Below are 21,964 nucleotides of genomic sequence, written 5' to 3'. Positions count from 1 at the left end.
CACAATATACATTTTAATGTCGTAGACAAGATTGTCTGATTATTTTAAAAAAGGCTGTGCAATCATTATTTTGCATTATTTTGGGATAGAATTGAAATTCTGTTTCTGTATTAACGTAAGTAATGTTTAACTTAAGATTAAGCTAGTTTTATTCTTATTAATTATTAGAACTATAGTGTTTGTAACAAACGTTATGTATTTTGACACCATCTGGAGATAACTCTAAAAACTATTTGTTTAAAATAAGCATACAGTTAAAATATATAAAAATATTTTGTGAGAATCTGATAGGTAAGACGAGCTCAATTCTCAAATTAAAAAATCTTTCGTTAGATCGAGTGGTTAATTGGACAAAATACACTAAAGTCCAACTTGGTTTGGTTGGAAACGGAATATTGCTAGAAAAATTTAGTATTGCGTGGGAGTGTAAAACTTGCCAAACAAATATTTGATAGACGTATTTTGTTAATCTAATGAGATCGCTGTACATTTATCGCAGCGATGTTGTATCAATTAAAATTAACAAATAAATCAAAATCAGACTAATTTAAAAGAACGGAAAGGATAAAAGGTTAACCGTTTATTTATAAAAAATATGCTTTATTGAAATAGGCTTCTTTATGTGGTGTCAAAATGTGTTTCGCGCGTTGTTAGTATTAGGTAATTCGTATCGATAAAAATATCATTAATAAAATCTATCTTAAATCTACTTCTGGTCAATACCTTAAACACATGCGTTAAAACTTTGGACATTTACAAATTTTGAAAGCTTTTGTGGTTTACTTATTTAAATGCTTAATCATAATAAGTCTAAGTGTACAGTTTTGACTAAAATACTCACCTATCTCTTTTCATCGCATTGAAAATACAATTTGAAAGAAAGAGACATAAGAGTACTTTAGTTAAAATAATGTTTTAGCTTTTAAAAAGTAATTTACATATAAATGACAATATTGTAGATTATAAATAATTATAAATTTAATTTAATTATTTCCATTTATCATAAATTTAAATGTTTCCATTTTATAATAAATTATCAATGGTTGTTGTTGGTATATTTTAAGTTAAACTTAAGTTTAAAAAAATATTTACATTTATTAATGTTTACATTTATGAATATTTTTAAAATTTGTGCAATACAATTCATTAGATATTTTTTTATAACGTAAAAAAATGTATCCATCAAAGTTATCGAATTTCTTGGCCATACATTTTTTACGTTTATGCACTAAATTATACTTCTTACTTATAAATAAATTAAATTTATTAAATTTTATTTTTCGTTAACTTTTTTTGCATTATCATATATTTAACTGAATGTTGTTCGTTGTAGATTAAGTATAATGTGTCGTATACAATAGTTTCTATGAACATAAAATAATGTTTTTTTGGTGCATATTGAACCCTATTTAGAGTTTATAATTTTGTTATTTAATTTGTTTAGCTTTTTACTTGCCATCATTTTATTATTTCGTATAGTAAAGCTACACCAAATAGGTGAACATTGATATTATTTTATAGTATTTTTGAAAAAATTTAAAATATCCTTGAGTATTCATAAAAAATATACATTCTAAATGTGTTTATGAAAAAAATTATCGAAAGTATTGATATGTTACTCCTCAACGGTAAAAATATATTTTAAAACTCAAGGTAATATTTTATATTTGTTAGAGAAATCAGGTCCTTAAGTAGAAATCGTATATTTTTTTGGTGTTAAATAAAAATTGAATATATGTATGTGTTCTACGTGTATAAGCATTAACGGCGTTGAATAATTAAAAATAGTATGACTTTGTAATGTATAAATTTTTCGAATGTGTCCATACTTCGTCAGGTTCGTAATCAATTTGATTGTAAAAGAAAAAGATGAAAGCCAGCAGTTACGGGTAAGAAACTAAGAAGCCAGTCTAAAACAGGGTTAATAAGGAGAATTTTGTAGTAGGAACCTCGATGTAATTAAATAAACGTCAAAATTTATTCGATTGTTTTATTATAACTTAACTTAATACTTAGGATAAACTTTGGTTATTTTAAGCCATCTGTTGACCTTTGCCCATCCTCCAGTAGTAACCTTTCAGATTTATCAATTCCGTATGAGAACCGCGTTCAACAATTTTTCCTGAAACAAAATTTATATCCCTGTTAAGCCATTTTACTATTTCAAATGGGCAGCGATATTTACCCAAACGTGCCTATGAAGATACGATTCCGAAAGTGAACTCAACAATCGACATTAACAGTATGAGAACAGATGCCTTCTCTTTTAAATGTATTTATTATGTACTAATCACATAAAATGTGGCTAAATGTTTTACACAGACGCACATTTGAGAATTTAAAGGGATTGTGCTTGGCCTTTTCTACTACCATGAACAATTATTGTGTCCCCGTGAATCAATATTATATATTAATAATATGCCATGTATTTATAACCTGGCTCAATGATTACTAATATCATAATCTTACCTTTATCAACAACACATATCAAGTCTGCATCTTTGATGGTCGATAACCGATGCGCGATTGTAATACATGTACGTCCTTTAGCAGCTTTCTCTAAAGCTTCAGTCACCGCCTGCAAATGTTGATATAAAATTAGTTAAACATAGTTTTTGTGACACCGGTGGGATTATTTAATACCTGTATAAATAAATTAGTTTCACAAATCTATATATATAAAAATGAAACCCGTTTTCCGTTGCCACGACATGACATGAAAACGGCTTGACCGATTTGTCTGATTCTTTTTTTATAATATTCCTTGAAGTACGAGGATGGTTCTTACGGAGAGAAAAAATAAGAAAAAATTGAGTGAAAAAGTCTAAAAACAAAACTTTTCTATATTCCCATACATAATATTCGTAATAATATTTAAAGGCAATTTGAACTTTAATACCGTATCATAAAGTTCAAGTGTTAGTGGAGGGGTTCCGGGAAGGCAAATTTTGATTTTTTGACATAATGTATTTGTTGTATTATCAACTTTCTTTTTTTTATCTTACTAGCTAGACCGGTGTCCCGAATAGCAGGATAAGTATTAAAAAAAAAGTAAAGAATCGACTGTTAGTCAGTACGATGTTCGCCAGGCCGGCTAGTAATGGATAATAATACAAGGTATGGCAATACAGCATTGGCCAACAATCGACTCAAACGTTTTGGTTTGGATGTCCTAGAATTTATTTTATACTTACGCGTTCACTGTTAGCATCCAAAGCTGATGTCGCTTCATCCAGCAGGAGGAGTCGCGGTGACCGTATCAGAGCTCTGGCGATACAAATTCTTTGCTTTTGCCCACCGGATAATTGAGCGCCATTTGCTCCAAGGTTTGTGTCATAGCCCTGTGTTAAAGTCATTTATTATTTCTGCACATAAATGGAGTAACAAGTCACACTATTTTTTAATACTCTTATATAAATTGATATTGTTCACGGATAAAAATTGTTGTTTTTACAACGCAGGTTCACATAACTACAAAATCACATACGGAGGTAAAGTAAAGCAGTCGGTCTTGACATATGGTCCGTCTATGCCGCTTTAGGGGTTACGGGCCCTCTCACAAATATATTTTAGCTTTATTAAAATCCTTAGCTAATGTCAACATTCTCTTGGTTATTTCTGACCTATCTATGAAAGATATTTCATCAAAAAACAAAAAATGCATTTATCTTGACTTCTGGATTAATTTTATACAAACCTTAGGTAAGGAAACAACGAAATTGTGTATATTCGCCGCTTTTGCTGCTGCAATTATTTCATGCATGGTAACTTTCCGGTTGTTGTCTCCATATGCGATGTTTTCGGCAATGGTTCGGTCGAAGAGTACTGGTTCCTGCTGGACCACGCCGAGTTGACGTCTCAAGCGAGGCAGAGTTAGACCAGCATGGATATCACGTCCATCCAGTTCCTAATGAAAAATACGTATAGCTATAATTTCATAAATTTTTAAGTTAAAACACAGAATAATTGTAGTGATCAAAACACTATTTTATACAAGTTCAGCCGAGTCAAATACTTTCTGAATTCGTTGGAGACTTTTTATATATCGATTGCTCAGACGACTGGACTGATAATGAAAGTTTTAGAGGGAATATAAATAAGAAAATCAAGGGAACATTCCTAATTATATAAGCCCTTTTGGAGATCGTAATTTGGCGCAGGTGAATTTATGGTGAAAACCACAATTGGTGTATATCATGAAGGTTATGTAGCTATACTTCTAATACCGTGTATTCCCGAAATATTTTTGTTCAAGTATATAATTCCAATATGTTCTACCATCCCATGAATTTTTGTTACAATTTTAAATAAATAAAAAATACCTTTTTAACCAATAACCTATTGTATTGTAAGACTCAAATATCAGTCTATCTAAAATTTGCATACTGATAGTATAGTATAGTATTCCTAGACAATTCTAATTAAGTTTTAACTCGCGGTAATAATTCGTTATTTCTTTATTTAAAGCATCTTGATTAAAGAAATTAATTCGGCTTCTTGCACCAACTAATAAGCTCATGTGTCTTTTCATAACAGGGTAAACTGAATTTGACGGCAAGAGACAACAGTGATTTAGTTTTTGTGCTGCCAATAAAAATATCAGAAATAAATAACATTAAAAATTTATTATCATAAACTAAGCCTTTGTCTTTTGTAGTCTTATTTCGCGTTCGCGTAGTCTTCTTTCTCTCTCGAATTCCTTCATCCTTATAACATAATCGTCCTTCTCACAGTTAAGATAATTGTGTTTCTCGTGAGCACACTTATAGGGTAACGGCCAATTTTTGTATCGACACGCATTATATTCAAGCAAACAATGCGCGCAGTAGTCTCTGTATTTTGGTGGAATTTTTGCTGATATCAAATGATTCTCTTCTACACAAGGCGCCCGTTTCGTCCTAGAATATTTAAAACCAGCCGTTTCGCCAAACGTTGGCTTGTCGTCCATTTTAAGACCAAGATGTCGAGTGTTCCAAGTTCCCAATATCTGACCCATTAAAATATTTGTAATGTATGTATTTGTAATGTGTTTATAACTTTAGTATTTACTGTCAAATTGACGCGCTAATCAAATTTTATTTAGTACTAAAAAGGATATTCAATAATAATTGGTCATAGAGCTTATTTAAACTTTTCTCATGACGTATTTAGATTTTTCTTTTTTAAAGCCTTTTATAATTTTTACGAAGACACCGGTAAATTCTAATCTAGTACAATATTAATAATAAATTGCACTAAACGTCATTTGTTTAATTAAAAAGCGAGTCTTAATTTATCGTAAAAAATTATTATGAAAAAAGGTTTATATGATCAAGAAATAAAGGTAATAATATTAATACTATTCGGCTCTCGGCGGCTGCTCTTAAAGTAGCCAGCTTGAACATGCCTTCCACCCCGGACTTCGCAGGTTCGATACCCGCACAACTAACGGATTTTTTATAATTTTTTTTTCTTATGTATCATTTACTTGTCGTACAGTGAAGAAAAACATGGTGAGGAGACCAAAATTAGATCCGAAAAGTTGACAGCGTGTGTTATACACACAATGCCGATGACCTACTTGATTATTTGAAAAAAAAATATCAGGTAACAGATACAGAAATCTAAGACAATTGATACGCAAAAAACGACGTTGTGTGAAGCTATCATTGTAAAAAATGCTATACAATTATTTATTATAGATATAATAATTGTACAACTAGTTGTTATAAATACATACGATGGTTCCAGTATCAGGGTCGTAGAAACGCTGGAAAAGTTGTAATATGGTAGATTTTCCGCAACCAGAGGAACCAACTAGAGCGACGGTCTTTCCAGCTTCCACTTTAAGGTCGACCCCTTTTAATATACGTTGATTTGGTCGAGTTGGATATGAGAATTCCACTTCTTTAATAGAGAAATTTCCAGTGGCAGTCTAAAAGTAATAATAATTAAAAATTGCTTCAAGTTTCACTTAATGAAACGAGTTTTTTCGGGACCTGGCCGTAAATATTAGGTTTAGGAAACGTTTTTTAAATTTTAAAATATAAATTTTATTTCGCTTATAATATGAAATGCTAATGAATCAAAAACAAGACACACATTTAAAAAACGCAAAGGGAATATTTAAAAAATTATAGATTAATTAGACTTACCCATTCCTTCCTGTCTTTGATACCCGGTTTGGTTTGAACTTTTGGTTCTCTGTTGATAACTGATAATATTCGGGCCCCGCAAGCTCTGGCTGAGTTAAAACTGGGTGCGTAAACAAGAGACTGTCCCAACATATATGCTCCGTACATGAGAGCTTCGTTGACCCTGTAATACATACACGAGAAACACCACTATTAGCAAGATTTAGTTTGAATTCTACTATTGAAAAGTGTTATAATATGAATAAGATAGAACTTCGCTTAGGCTCTCAATTTATATACATTAATAGAAAAATGAGAATTACTTTTTTCTCATATTATTTTAGGAATTATCCGAAGTATAAAGTTGTGTTCATACTCCAACTTTGCCTTAAGCATATTCGTCGTGATAAATTATAATTCATATAAACAGCTTTATCGCACCACAGTGCGTCATTTAAATAAGCTGTTTAACCATCACAAAGTAATGGCATTATTGATGTTGTGTCTTTTATTAAATATATATTAGATGTATATATCTACTCACACATATATAAAATGAAAACGGAGTCTAGTAATTAAAAATAAGTAAACTCCTTTATTAGTATGGAAAAACATAAATACATATTAAGTAATTATCACACTTACAGCAAAACAATATTGTATGGTAGCCCTTCGTACGCCACAAGTATAGTACCATACACGGTAGCTGAACAGTAGGACATAAACGGGATATATATACCCAGACCTAGTACTATACCCCTCCATCTAGTTTTAGCAGCCACAGCTACGCATGATTCAAGTAACGCATCGTGGAATTTCTTTAGGAAAATCTTCTCAATACCTGAAAGAGGATATATTTGTCTTAGCTGACTTGTGAAATGTAGGCACCATAAGCGTGCCGTACATATATATATATATATATATATATATATATATATATAAATGTTATGTTGGTTTATTTACGCTTCAAAAAATCAAAAAGTTCTGCACCGATCGAGCTGAAATTTTAGCATGATATCAAGGATTGTTTTTATAATTTTTTTGTTTTTTTTTTCATAATTTTTTTTTCCACAAGTATTCCAAAATTAAACTTATACGAAATGTTTTCTTTGTTTTGTTTCTCATTTCTCAACTATTCAATCACAATGTGCGACAGCGAAGCGTGGCAGTGAACAGCTAGTATGCTATAAATACATGGTGTTAATTTGTTAAAAAAAATTTAATGTCTGTATACAATAGAACTAATAAGCAATTTAAGTCTAAACTAATTAACTAAAAAAGATATTTAAAATAAGACAGTGTTTAACAACGCTATACGTACAGTCTCTACGAGTTTATTCACTTACCACTAGCACTTAACACTAACTTGAACTAACACTAGTAATATCCTACCTAAGCTCTGAACAGTTTTAATGCTGACGACTGCCTCAGTGGCTATAGAAGTAGCTGACTCCATTGCGTCACGCTCGTCCGATTGTGATTTTTGTGAAACTCTACCTTCTAGCCAAATACTGCCAACCATCTGTAATGTGCACAATATCTATTATATAAAATTCTCGTGTCACAATGTGCGTTCCCATACTCCTCCGAAACGGCTCGACGGATTCTTATGAAAATTTTTGTGCATATTCAGTAAGTCTAAGAATCGGCTACTATCTACTTTTCAAACCCCTAAATGTTAGGGGTGGTCCCCTAAATTTTCTTTTTTAATTTTTAGACAATTTTTTTATGATACAAAAATACATATAATCCCGTCTACCATCAACCCCTATTTTTTATTATAGTTAGTTAGTTTTATTGAACTAAAATATGTTTCCTAGAAATAATATACATGGCAAATGGATCGCTAAACTACTCACCAAGGGTAAGAAAGCTGTGCCGACCAGTGTAAGCTTCCAATTATAGCAAATAGCCATTATAAATCCGACCACAACAGAGCTGGTTCCTTGTATAATGAGACCAGTTCTAAGTCCAGTGGAACCTTGGACCTCGGCTGCATCTCCACTTAGCCTGGCGCAAAGAGAACCAACGGTATTCTTTTCTTTATCAAAGAAACCGATTTCCTGTATGAATAAAATACTTTTAAGTTTCTTCGGTAGTTGGATGATCAGCTGTCGTTGCTCAAAGAGAAAAAATATGTTATGTGCATTAGATGGATTTTCTACCCAGTGGCTTGCGACACTCATCCCTGGGGCCGAAGGTTCGGTCCCTGACTGTACACCAATGGAGTTTCTATCTATGTGCCCATTATCACTCGTTAGTCGTACGGTGAAGGTAAACATCGTAAGGAAACTGGCATTGCTCAGAACCAAAAAGTCGACTGTGTGTGTCGGGCACAGACGGTTGATCACCTACTTGCCTGGTACAAAGGTTGTAGCGCCATTAGTATGAGAGGGATTTTAAGTCGTGACTCCATGGCACGTTTAACACTGGTCTAATAATAACCTATGATAGTCTTTGCACAATTTACCTGTCTCAAAAGTGCCCCGAAGTACTGATATCTAAGCCGTGTTGTCATTTTGAGTCCTGCACTAGTGAATGTAAAGCTCTGTAGACACATAGATAGGCCAGCAACTGCCGCAACCACTATGAAAAGTCCCGAATACATATCCGCCAAATATACAATCTCGTTACGATCTTGTAAAACGAAAATCTGAAAAATTCAATTATTTTATTGGAAGTATAAAATAATTGTTGATATCTGTGTGTATCTAAAATTAAAGAACTTATAGAACGATGACCAAAAGGGATCCTTAGTTTATTTTATTTTAATACACTTTAAAGTTTAATATCTGTTCAAAGTTCGTCTCAAAGCAGGATCTGAACCTAAGATTCGAAATCGAAACTTTGCGCTAAGTTTGTTTCGCTTATGTCAAAAAACGATTGAAATTTAACATACTAAGGGGGTAGTTCCTCTTATTGAATAGGATACCTTCATAATGAGATTTAAGTTGTAATAGTTCTTTAGTAATAAAAAAACCTTAGTGCGAAACATGGATGACTGATTTAAGGAAGCATTGAAAGATCCTGTTTATATATAATTATTTAACTCTTTACTCAATGGGGTAAGGAAACGGTAAACTATTGATGAAGTAATTTGAACTACTCTGAGTAAGGTTAATAGGCTCATAATTCAAAATGTTTCATAAGTGATAATCTTGACGATTGACAGAGCTTAAGCTTGACTTGAGTCTGTCAATTGTTTGATTACAGATTACTTGAATTAAATTATGGTTGAGGGTTCTTAAATAAAAAGTATAAAACGATAAGTTTGTTTATGAGACAGTCGGTTCCTTATCGTATTCGGAAAAATATTAAGTCAAACATCTTACTCATCATACAACTCACTCAACTACAGTTTATTTTATGTCTTTGAATACGTACCCCAGCCGTGTAACCGAATAGCAAAGCGAAGACCGGAAAACAGGTACCTTGCGCGAACGCAGCTATCGAACCGATAACAATATACAGCCATTCGGGAGAATTTAATTTCATTAATTGCCAATCACTAAGGGCTTTTATTTCCTGAAAGATTTTTAAGATACATTAATTTTTAAATATCACTCACTTTAAATGAACGCGTGAGTAAATAAATAATAACGTAACCTAGAAGACAAAAATTATATGTGAAATATAAAGGTATGCCTATCACTTATAAAATAGAGCCTCAGCCCCGCTACTTTGTAAAATCAATACCAATTTCAAAGATTATCTCAGTTATTAATTTAATAGGCTGACATAGTAACCATAGATGGATCTAAATAATCTCATCTAAAGACGAAATCCTATTGACGTCGTTCTTGCAATGTATGTAGCTAATTTTTCAAACTTGGAATTACGTTGTACCAAAACTCAATTCTAAGTTATGTAGTAGACTTGCTTTAACCCTTAAATTTTGAGATAATATCTTAACGATTGAGTCTGGTAGAAACTCGATTTTGTCAGATCAACCATTTGATTTTCTGTTTTATAATTTTTACAATACAATGTAAATAAAGTGTTTATTATTATTTACTTCAACTGATTTACCTCTTCATCGCCTTTATCTTCCTCTTCAGATTCATAATCATTGTTGTATATGAAATTTTGTAAGCCTGTAGATATAACTGAAGAAATAGAACCGCGGGGAGTCATCCAGTCGTGTGAATCTTAAAAAATCATTGATCTAATTAAATATCAATTAAATAATTACAAACCTTTTATTGGTCTTCGTTTCAGATTTCATTGTTTTATTACTTTTAAACGAAAATAGATGATTAGTCTTTTGTGCCTGACACATCATTTGAGTGAGAAGGGATTCCGAATACGGTCATAGTTTGCGTCGCCATTAGCGGCACGGAACGAACAGTGTTAGGTATCAGCCTTGCGATTCTGTAACTCACTTTTCGAACTCGCACAGCGGTTTTCGCAGTGGGCGATACGATTTGGCTTTCTGATAAACAATAAACTACAAGCTCCCTCCTTATCAGAATGCCAAATCGTAAAATGACTGCTTCACCGCGCCGCTGCGAAAACCGCTGTGCGAGTTCGAAAAGTGAGTTACAGAATCGCAAGGCAGTTCACAGACCAACACTGCTCTTTGATATAATGGTGTATCAAAGTACAAAGGTACAGCCTTTTTTCCAAAGAAGCTTTAGCAAGTCAATTTATTCGCATATGCTTTTAATTTGAAAAGTGTATAATTGTATATATGTAAATTAAGTGTAATTTTTAATGCGGCCTAAAAATGTTTAACAGTTAAAAAGTTAAACACAAATGGAAGCACCGACAACATATTCATTACATAAAGCAATATTTTAAATAAGTAGTTATTTTATTGGTATATTACCTCGCTTAATCGAATGATGTCTTATAATCCTCTTCGTTGATCTTCGCTTTACATCATGTCGCGGAGTCAAGGAAACTTCATTGGCATCACCATTTTCTACGTCCTCTTCTTTTAAGGTATCGATAACATCTGGCTCTTTGTTCTCGTTGCCATTTGTAACAAGCTTGTAATAGTGACCTTAAGGATGATTTTTCTATTTTATTATACACCGAATTGAATCAAATTCCTATCTCAAGTGACAATATCGACTTTTTCAGAGGTTTACTTTTGAACTATTGATGTTCTAGAATCTTAACATGATTAAAGTACGTTTAAAATAAAGGTATCGTTCTTTGAATAAATGAAGATACCTTTGGCTTTCATGAGTTCATCATGTGTCCCTTGTTCCATAATAACTCCTTGATCCATGTAAATTATCCTATCAGCATTAAGAATAGTTGACAATCTGAAAAAAAATACGTATTTTTAATGGTTTTCAAACCAGCAGCTGTAAAGTCTGGTCTCTCTTTTTAGAAGGCCCCTACTGTGAGCTTGATTCCCTACTAAAACGATACATATTTGCAACAAACCTGTGAGATACAGTCAGTGTAGTGCGACCAGAACTTGCTCGGTCAAGAGCAGCTTGAACCTGTTTTTCAGAATGAGGATCCAGAGCGGAAGTTGCCTCATCCAGTAGTAAAATAGCTGGCTCCCTGAGAAGTGAACGCGCTATAGCTATCCTTTGTTTCTGTCCACCTGATAGTGAAGCTCCTCTCTCCCCTATAACGGTGTCATAACCCTGAAAATTCCGTAAAAAGCGAGAACATTGTTAGTTATTTTGAAGTTATACTTCTTTTGGCGCGTTAGGGATAAATTATCAGAGTAAATTTTTACGATCCGCTCGCACACCGTTACAAAAATCCGGCATCCTGAATTTTTAAGTAAAAAATGGCCATTTCTTTAATTATGTAGAAACATATTTTTTTGCGATTTAAAAAATTAATTAACTAGATAGAGTAAAGAATAATAATAAGAATAAAACTTTCTATTGTTAGTGTCGTTTATACAACCGTAGAATAAGGCGAAACATAAAAAATTAAAAAGATTTTTATCTTAAGTATAACTAACTATATAAATATGTATAACTTCTAACTCATTGTACATAAGTACACACATGTTCTTATTTTGTAAGTAAATAACAATATATTACATTTGCCAGATGAGTAATGAAATCGTGAGCGTATGCCATTTCTGCAACTTTCTGGACGTCTTCACGTGTAGCTTCTGGACAACCGATCGCAATGTTATCAAAAATTGTGCCTTTGAATAGAACTGGTTCTTGACCCACAACACCTAAAACATTTAAAATGTATGTACATCACACTTATTTATTCTACGTATAGTCTTACTAAAACGGATATTTACCAAGAGAGCTCCTCAACCACCCTAAATTAAGATTCCTCACATTCTTTCCATCGATTTTAACTGTACCAAGTTCTGGATCGTATAGTCGCTGTACGAGTTGTAGAATCGTAGATTTACCGCAACCGGAGGATCCAACAAGTGCCACACATTCACCAGCTTTTATATTTAGAGAAAAGCCTTTCAGAACTTTGACATCTGGTCTAGATGGGTAGCTGAAATGTATATCTTCTAAAGATATCTCCCCTATTACTCGTCTGGGGGAGAGACCCGCATCGTCTAGGCTGTCTATTATTGGTTTCCTTTCCAGTAAACTAAAAAGACTACTTGCGGCACCGCGAGCTGAAGCGAATATCTCCATATGGGGCACACACAGTGTGATTGACTGGGTCGCCATATACACAGAGAACAGTATCTGAAATTATTAAATAATAGTATCAAACTAAGTCAATGAAGAATTTATACTTTGTTCATATACGTTCAACTCTAAAAAATCTTGAACAGTGATTTTACTGAATGAAAGATGAAGATTTCGTAGATATTACGCATATATACTTACATTAAATACTATACCAACAAGGTATTTCTTTTCGTCTGTTGGTTTGTCCATATCGATGAGTATTAGCCGTGTACCATAAGTGAGACCAATTGCATTCAATGAGTATGTTAGAACCCAATTGAATCCAGTACCTAGCCCAGTGTACAAGCCACGCTTTCGGCCATACTTCTCGGCGGGCTCCAAAAGGCGACGATACCTAAATGTTAAATAATTTCAGGCAATATACTTCAGGTCTTAAATTTCTTTAGCGGCGGAGACTTGATCACATTAAAAAGATATTTAATACGATGTAGGTAAGTGATGAGTGTTGGCTACAGCGTGTGACTCTTATCCCTGAAGTCATAGGTTTGAACCTCGGCTGTGCATCAGTGAACTTTCGTCTAGGTTAGCTAACATTCGCTAAAAGGGTAAAGGAAAATATAATGAGGAAAAGGTATATCTATCAGACACAAAAGGCTGTAACCAAGTGTAAGTAACCTAAAAGGATGTAGCGAAATTGTATTTTTAATAAGGTATAAGTGTGCGTGCTTACATATAAAACGAAAAAAGATAAACAATTAACTATAGTTTTACACCAGAAAAGTAAATGAATCTAATCTTATGCTTGGATAAAGATAGGTACTGGGTGTTGGACAATCAAAAGTCCACAACATCTACAATAAATACTTTTAAACATACCTATCAACCTCTTTGCTTTCTCCACCAAAGGCCACTATCGTCCTAACAGACTTTAACACTTCTTCAGCTTGTTTGCCCGCTTTACTATAGAAGCCCATTTCACGTTGAGATGATCGCGTTTGATACTGGAAGAAATTTATATAAAACTAGCTGATCCGGCAAACGTCGTTTTACATGTATATCATTTATAATAAAAAAATAGGGGTTGATCGTAGAGGGGTGAAAGTTAGGGGTTGTATGTATTTTTTAATGTTGTATCATAAAAAAATTAAAATTAAAAATTTTGTCTAAAAAATAAATAAAAAAATTTAGGGGTGGACTACCCCTAACATTTAGGGGGATGAAAAATAGATGTTGGCCGATTCTCATAGATACCGGATAAGCACAAAAAATTTCATCAAAATCGGTCAAGCCGTTTCGGAGGAGTATGGCAACGAAAACTGTGACACGAGAATTTTATTTATATAAAATACTCTATAAAAGGTAAAGATCAAACTTGTTCAAATGTGCCCAATGGGGAAACGCTGTATTTGTATCTTGTTTTGTTTTCAACCAATAAAAAGAATATGTACAATTATATTCATAAATGGATTATGATTCATAGAATGAACTAAACAATATTTTTTGGAATTAATTCAAAACTTTCCGTTTCATACACTTAAATCTTTGAGTAAGATCAACCACCGTGGTAATGCTTACACATATTTATAATTTCGTGTTTGTCGTTAATGTTCAAGGCATTCCTTCCATTCAGAGCCATGCATATTTTTTTAATGCCTGCCTTTGAACTTATTATTCTCATATTCATTTTACAAAGTGATGAATGGTTCAAATACTTACATTTGATAGTATAACCGAGGCTGCAATTGAAAAGGGTACTACAGTCACGCACGCCAGCGTCAATTCCCATCCTTGAGGGAATGATTGGCAGAGACAAATGATCGCTGTTCCAACAAGATTTGCTACAACACCTACTTTTTCTCCTATACCTTCCTTTAGCTTCATCATGTTCCTAAAATGAATACAATTTAGTGGAATTTTACAATATGGGAACGTTAATAATTCAATGGGCCTTAACATTGCCTTCGGTTGAATCTTCATGTAATTTGTAAAAGCAAGTAGGTGATGTCGACATGTAGTCGATTTTTGAGTGCTCCATTAGTGCGACGCGACGTTTACTAGCCGTAACTCGTTAAGTACTAGGAAATTAGCCTCAGTACATTACCTCTGAACTTCTGTTTAATATTAGTATATTTTATGGAAAGAACATAAAAACACCTAAATGCAGTGGTAACTATTGAAATAATAAAATGGTTTATAACTTACTCAGACATTTTCGATGCCAAGTTGAATTCGTTATCAGTATCAAACCAAGTCATATCCTGTCGTAGTACGGATTGTAGGAACATGAGACGAATCCGAGTAATCTAAAAAATATTAAATTCATACATCATGAAAAAAAATACATGAATTAAAAGGTAATTTACGATTATATTATATATTCACGCCTTTTTCCCAAAGGGGTAGGTGCTCGTCGGTTATGGAAACTAAATTATTAGTAATAATAATAATCAAAGGCGCTACAACCTTTTTAGGGCTGGGCCTCAGATTTCTGTAACTGTTTCATGATTATTTGTTATCATCTAATAGGCAAGTACGTGTTTCAGCCTTCTATGCCTTACGCACGCCGTCGACTTTTTGGGTCTAAGGCAAGCCGGTTTCCTCACCATGTTTTCCCTAACCGTTCGAGCGAATGTTAAATGCGCACATAGAAAGAAAGTTCATTGGTGCATAGCAGGGGATCGAACCTACGACCTCAGGCATAAAAGTCGCACGCTGAAGCCACTAGGCCAACACTGTTCAAACTAAATTATTAGACGGAAGAAATTACGCTATTTCTTAGTAAAAACAACAGTGTGACAAGAAATAGCATCTATAGAAACATATATAATCAATCTAATAAAAGATAATAGGCGAACTTAAGTAATACACAAATGTAACATTATTCACCGATTGGTTTTGTATTATCTACTATTATCGCTTAAGAATCTATAAAGAAAACTCTTCAAGCATTACGAAACGAACGAATTTTATACATTGAATAAGTTTTAAAACTCGTTGATTTTAATTTTCTTTGACCCTTGAGAGACTTATGTTACTAAGAAAGCTTTTAAATCCTAAACGTGCTAAGAAAGCTTTTAAATCCAAACAGTACATAAAGTACCTAGAAAAAGTAGTATTTACGACGCTAACCATGTGTTCAATAGATTAAATTAATTTCTGTTTAAAGCGATGCGCTCGTAAACATAAATCAAGGTCACCAATTAAAACAATTGGCTATGTCAGTAATTGCAAAAGTTGTCTTCAAGGCAAGAACCAATTAATAAGCATTGATTCTTTTCATACAAGACAATAAAGAATCAATGATGAAGAATTGAGTTTGTAGAGTTCTAGGAGCTATTGAATGTTATTTTATAAATGTTTTAACCTGTACGTATTGTTGGAGTTAAAATAATATTTGGGTATGATGCTGAAGTATGTAGGTTAGCTCACAATTTATCGGTTCGGATTTAAATCATTTATAATGTTGACAGGTATTTTAATTTTGACACAAGCTTTTTGCGGCGGTGACAACCCTGATTCTTCAATTGAATGTAACAATTATTAACTATTTTGGTTATTGATTCATGTAACATAAGAAGAAAAGCTTTAATTTGATTAAAGTGCACGTATTTTTTCGGTGTGTTAAGTAGGTAGAATCTATCAGTATTCAGGTTGTGGGCACACATAATTTATGTCCCACATACTGATATTTACATTGAAAATGTAAATCCATCGATGGCCTAGCACCTTAGCATCTACTTTTTTAATTTTCTTACCTGTCTCAAAGCACTCCAACTGATGAGAGATACAGATATGAAGCAGAGAACGAGTGAGACGAACACCGACACAAATAAACCGATGGCCATCGCTTTACCATCTTCAACCAGTGCCTCCATATTCTCTTCGTGTGACGCATTGTTTCTAAAAATACGAAATCTTATTATCAAACATACTACGTAATGGTACGTTAAACGATTTTAACAATGTTTTGTCGTAAATCAGATTGGCGATTTGTCTATATCCCGGAGATTATACACCATGTGAGTTATAGAAGCTCGCCTTTTATTGATTTTTAAATTTACCGTCTGTTTAGGCCTCATTGAGTTCGGTTAAACATATACGCCTGAATAAAATATGTGTATTACATAATATATTATTTATAGACAATTTTATGCGATCTCTATCTATCGATGTTTTCGTAACATTCCACGGATGATTAACATATTGCTCCTAGTATAAGATCCCGATATACAACGACCTTCACCGAGATGCTTTTTTAATGAAACGTATTTAATATTTAATTTAATATGTCAATAAATATAATCTTTATGGGTTGCCTAGCAAATTTCAGTCCAGAGTATGATTAATTAATATTTAAAAAAAAATATATAATTTGCATGTAGTAAATTTTTTAATCAGGGTAGTATTATATATGTATCACTATAACTTTCTTTTTTACTAAAGATGTATATATACTTTAGTGTCACATAAAAATATACACATAAATAATTAATTGATTAAAAACAACCTAACGTTTGCATATTCTATGGGCTTCATACTTTCGATTGTTATAGAATTTATCTAATAATCATACCGGTGAAATGTTTAAAAAAATTTTTTTTTAAAATATTAATTAAAATACTCTGGACTGAAATTTGCTAGGCAACCCATATGGATTATATTTATTGACATATTAAATTAAATATAAAATACGTTTCATTAAATAAGCATCTCGGTGAAGGTCGTTGTATATCGGGATCTTAGACCATCCTGGGATTTGAGATTGTTGTCAATAAAGGCTGGCTAGCTTTAGTTATTCCTGACCAGGAATATCGGATTCCGTTGTGAATCGAACCTAATCGGTCCAGCAGTCTGAAAGGATATCACTGACTACTACTTTAAACAAAATTATTTAGAATTCTTACAGTCTTCGGCCTCCACCAAATAAACTAGTTAGAGGTAAATAGCTTGATAGCTGATCTTGTTGAGCTGTTCTCTCCACGAAGGCTGTGCTCAATTCGCCAAATTGGGCCAAGTTGTAGCAGACGCCACCTCCGCTGAGCACTCCCATCAGCACACCCATGGTGGTAGCGAGTAACTCGTACCATTTCCCGTATCGATACTATAAATATTTCATGATATTTTTATTTCTTAAGAGCTTAATTTACTAGATTATCACAGTAAACACCCTTATAATAATAATATTTGTTTCTGTACCAGGACAATGAATATACAATTAAGTAAAACAGTCTTACACTTTAATATTAAGAAAATTGTTAATAATAATTAACAATTTTCTTAACTAAAAACAATAAAATAAATTAAAGCATGCAAATAGGGGTCTAGGCTCCAAATATGATTTTGCCCCATTCGGTGTCGAGACCCGTGGTCCGTGGGGTTCTTATGCTATAAGGCTTTTTAAGGAAATATCAAAAAGGTTAGTCGACATCACAGGAGACCGAAGAGCTGGCAGCTACCTCGGACAAAGCATTAGTCACGCTATTCAAAGGGGGAACTCTACCAGTATCTTCGGAACCTTGTCTAAAGGGACTCCTTTTAATAATATATTTTAGTTATTATATTTTATGGTTAGTTATTGTTTTTAGTACAACAGTTAAATGTTCTATTTCATAATACATAGCATTTAGAACAACGATGAAGGAAGCAAGGCAGCTTTTTCAGCCTTTGGGGATATGGTTATACATAAAGACCCATACATCGCAAATTTGCCTTGAAATGTTTCACAGTATTAATTAATGTTTACATAGTAGATTAAATTATATCTTTGCAAACATATAAAGATTATTTATTTAATCCCTCTGATTTGCTTTTCAATAAACCGCTCCATAGATTTTTATATTTGTTCAGCATATAACTAGTTCTCCTCACTATTTACTGTATTGATTCAGGAGCTTAATAATTTTTATACAGAAATTACGTTTATTATCAAATGTCCTACAACATAACCATTACATATAAGGAAAGAAATATTTAATTAGAAAGATTAATGAACCGTAAATTGTGAAACCACGTTTAGCATTTAGATAATTTTATTTACGGAGGAAAAGATAAGGGCTGTAATACTATCATAAATCTTATTAGCTCTTTAATTTGTTAATAAAAATAGTAATTTGTCTAATCATATTGTGTAAGCTTTGGTTTTAGCGTTTGGTCTACAGAAAAGCACTCGATACGTTATGTAGTAATGTAATAAATTTGCGTTTTACTTTTATTATGTTCGATACTCACAATTTGGAAATATGAAATCGAAGGTTCGTCTGGCTTTTCTTCCTTCCTGTAAGAAAATTTCTTTAGTTTAATATAAAAAAAACTCTAAAAATATATCCCACAAAAAATTAAGTGTGCAAGGTTGCTTACAAACCTACAGTTTCTGAAATAGAAATATTCCTACTACCACTACTAGAAATAATTCTATTTCACGATGAATCGTGATAAATTTAAAATAATGAATGGATTTCTCTCTCGAGAGAGATAAATCATCGGTACCAACAAAAAAAAAATATCAAGGAAACAGAAACACAAGTCTGAGGCTACGACCAAGGTAGCCCCGTCCCAAAAGGTTTTCAAAATCGTTGAGCTGTTAAAATTCTTCAAGCACATTTCACATTTCTAACATCAGACATACCGTAGATTTCCTAGTATATTTTCACTATCTACGCTAATAAAGATCTGTCTGTAACACCTATTATTACGATGTATGTTGACAAATCTAATCCCGACTTATAACCATCGCATTTTATAACTCTTATATAAGCACGTGTAAATTGAACGTAATTTTATAGATCGCTATTACAGCATGATCGCTTGTAAAGCATTTAATTCAAAATATATGTTTATGAATTCATTTTATTATTACCGATATGGGTAACGTCTATATTCGGCAAATTAGTTGTTTTTGAAATATTTTTATCCCAAACATGATTCGTTATATTTTACTATTCTATTTTTTGGATTATCAATGACTCGCTTATGTATCTCTCTCTATTCTCTTATGTTATTTTCTTGTGAATGCGCTCATCTGAATAGAATTGCAATATATTAAAAATATATAAATAAAATTTTGTCTAATTATTTACCGGCACATTAAAAAAGTTGTGGGTATACAACCTTTTAAGGCCTGGTCAGATTTCCTTATTTGTTTCGCGATCATTTGTTTCTCTGAAGATGATGTTTTGAGCCTGACACACGCCTAGTTTTAGGGTCTAAACCATGCCGGTTTCCTCACGATGTTTTCCTTCACCTTACGAGCGACTCAAGCGAGTATTATATGCGCACATGAAAAGTCCATTGGTGCATAGACGGGGTTTGAATCTAAGACTTCAGGAATGAGATGCGCACACTGAAGTCACTAGGCTAACACTGCTATAATCGTCAAACAATTAAAAAGGAAATAAGAAATGCAAGCAGGCATCTGTAGTGAGTGCTTGTGTATAAGTACTGCCTTGCGATTCTGTAACTCACTTTTCGAACTCGCACAGCGGTTTTCGATAAGGAGGGAGCTTGTAGTTTATTGTTTAATAATGAATGCCAGAATGCCAAATCGTAAAATGACTGCTTCACGACTGATTTGAGAGCGACCGCCGCTGCGAAAACCGCTGTGCGAGTTCGAAAAGTGAGTTACAGAATTGAAGGCTGATCAAAGAGGTACCTGATACATGAAACTCCAAGGTTGGCAGAAACCTCGCATAACATTACTATATAGCGAGGAAATGCACCTTAAGGTGCCAATACAACGCTTCATACCATAAGCATTCTATGAAAGCATTCTATTAAACATCGCACTTGAGACGTTTCAACAATCGTACCATTCGTATTTCTAACACGATCACGTTATAGGCAGACTCCTTAATTTTACTATTATATATTAAAGAAAGCTGTAGATGCCTAGACCTAGTTTAGGAATATAACTTAGTAAGTCTGAAGTAAGAATAAGGTTTTTATGATTAGGTAAGTAAATAAAACAGTACATATGATTACAAATCAATTGACAACGAGATCAATTGGACTTTGGAACAGTGATGTATAACGTATTCAATGTGTATAGTTTATAATATAAATCACTTATTGATTAACAATAATTTTTTGTGTAGCATATCACTGCTTTGTGTCTCTCCGGCGCTATTGGTAAAAAGCGCATTTTGTTGTAAATACTCGCGAAAGCAAACCAAATAAGTTATTCCTAAATAACGATTCTTGGCTTTAATAACTTCTACCAACCAATAAATAAGTTATTTGTATCGATACATAACTTTTAAAAGAAATAATATTATATTACAAAATGTGATTATTAATTTAAATGCAAATCCTCGAGTGGGAACTATTTTTTATAATGTAAATTCATACAAAAATACCTTTATTGCAAAAAAATACTAAAAAAAGAGAAATTGAATATGTAAATAATGTCTAAGAAATCTAAAGAATGTTCAATCATTATAATTAATTCTAATAACTGAACAATACAATAAGCATAATTTATCGTAAACGAAATATTATGCTAATACACGCATTTATACATATATCGCATTAAAGGAATATTAAATTCGCAAAGCAATTGTAAAAATCACTTACACTTCTTTTTTTTTCTTGTATCCCATTTTGACGTACGTTACTATCTGCTCACATGAAAGAACTGATATAGGAACGTTGAACCACCAACGTTATGTACGGGCAATGTTTATTTACTACGATGAAATTAACTGAGACACTTCTATATATGAAGCGACGCATGTTACGTATAGACATTTAGACAATATTTAATTAAGATTACATATACTGCGCGATAATTTTCGCATGTAACTATTTAAGAAGAACAGAGATCAAACCTTTTAGGTCTGGGTCTCTTCTTGACTACTTGTTTTGTAAAAAATAAGTAGAAGATCAGACTTTTGCGTCTAATGAATACCGGTTTTCTTAAAATGCTTCACTGTACGAGAGATAAATGCGCACATAGACTGCAAAGCAAAGGAACTAGACTCAGGGTTGAGAGTCGCACGTTGAAGCCACTACTAAGGCTCTCTGCGATTCAGCTACATGAGGAATATTATAATAAAAAGCAACTAGTTTGCGTTATTACACGGAAACTATAATTTCTTGTAAGAGAAGATTGTAGGGGTAGGTTTTGTTATATGTGTTACTCCAAGGTATCAACCTCCTTCACAGTCTTTAATAAGAATGATTATTGACCGCTGGGTAACACTTATTCATTATAATATGAAAATGTTATCAAGGCAAAAGTATAGTCTTGTTTATATATTAATCCCA

The 21,964-nt window shown here is 32.8% G+C and overlaps 2 protein-coding genes across 2 annotated transcripts; both read right to left on the bottom strand.

The window, feature by feature from the left end:
* Positions 1-1,976: 1,976 nt before the first annotated feature.
* LOC125062529 (multidrug resistance protein homolog 49-like) lies at positions 1,977-21,397 on the bottom strand. The gene is made up of 25 exons (XM_047668528.1): positions 21,272-21,397; positions 18,932-18,977; positions 17,608-17,804; positions 16,459-16,603; positions 14,906-15,006; positions 14,420-14,591; positions 13,580-13,704; positions 12,902-13,097; positions 12,346-12,757; positions 12,131-12,273; positions 11,511-11,719; positions 11,292-11,386; positions 10,942-11,118; positions 10,143-10,261; positions 9,498-9,638; positions 8,584-8,766; positions 7,973-8,176; positions 7,506-7,635; positions 6,759-6,954; positions 6,135-6,297; positions 5,720-5,914; positions 3,698-3,907; positions 3,195-3,341; positions 2,470-2,578; positions 1,977-2,122 (listed from the first exon to the last, which is right to left on the bottom strand). Exons 1-25 carry the CDS (start codon positions 21,295-21,297, stop codon positions 2,034-2,036), a joined length of 3,930 nt encoding a protein of 1,309 aa, XP_047524484.1. The 5' UTR covers positions 21,298-21,397; the 3' UTR covers positions 1,977-2,033.
* LOC125062530 (NADH dehydrogenase [ubiquinone] 1 beta subcomplex subunit 7-like) lies at positions 4,607-5,712 on the bottom strand. The gene has a single exon (XM_047668529.1). It carries the CDS (start codon positions 4,994-4,996, stop codon positions 4,637-4,639), a length of 360 nt encoding a protein of 119 aa, XP_047524485.1. The 5' UTR covers positions 4,997-5,712; the 3' UTR covers positions 4,607-4,636.
* Positions 21,398-21,964: the final 567 nt, after the last annotated feature.

This window comes from Pieris napi, chromosome Z (assembly GCF_905475465.1).
Source record: "Pieris napi chromosome Z, ilPieNapi1.2, whole genome shotgun sequence".
Taxonomy (NCBI): domain Eukaryota; kingdom Metazoa; phylum Arthropoda; class Insecta; order Lepidoptera; family Pieridae; genus Pieris; species Pieris napi.
This window is presented reverse-complemented; position numbering and strand designations above follow the sequence as displayed.

Bases quoted from the DNA above. Each gene is read 5' to 3' on its own strand.
- LOC125062530 (XM_047668529.1), bottom strand. From the start codon at position 4,996: ATGGGTCAGATATTGGGAACTTGGAACACTCGACATCTTGGTCTTAAA.
- LOC125062529 (XM_047668528.1), bottom strand. From the start codon at position 21,297: ATGGGATACAAGAAAAAAAAAGAAGT. The intron at 12,758-12,901 runs GTAAGTATATAT...TAATAATTTCAG, and splicing joins TTGTTGGTATAGTATTTAAT to ATACTGTTCTCTGTGTATAT. The intron at 6,298-6,758 runs GTAAGTGTGATA...TATGTATTACAG, and splicing joins CCATACAATATTGTTTTGCT to GGTCAACGAAGCTCTCATGT.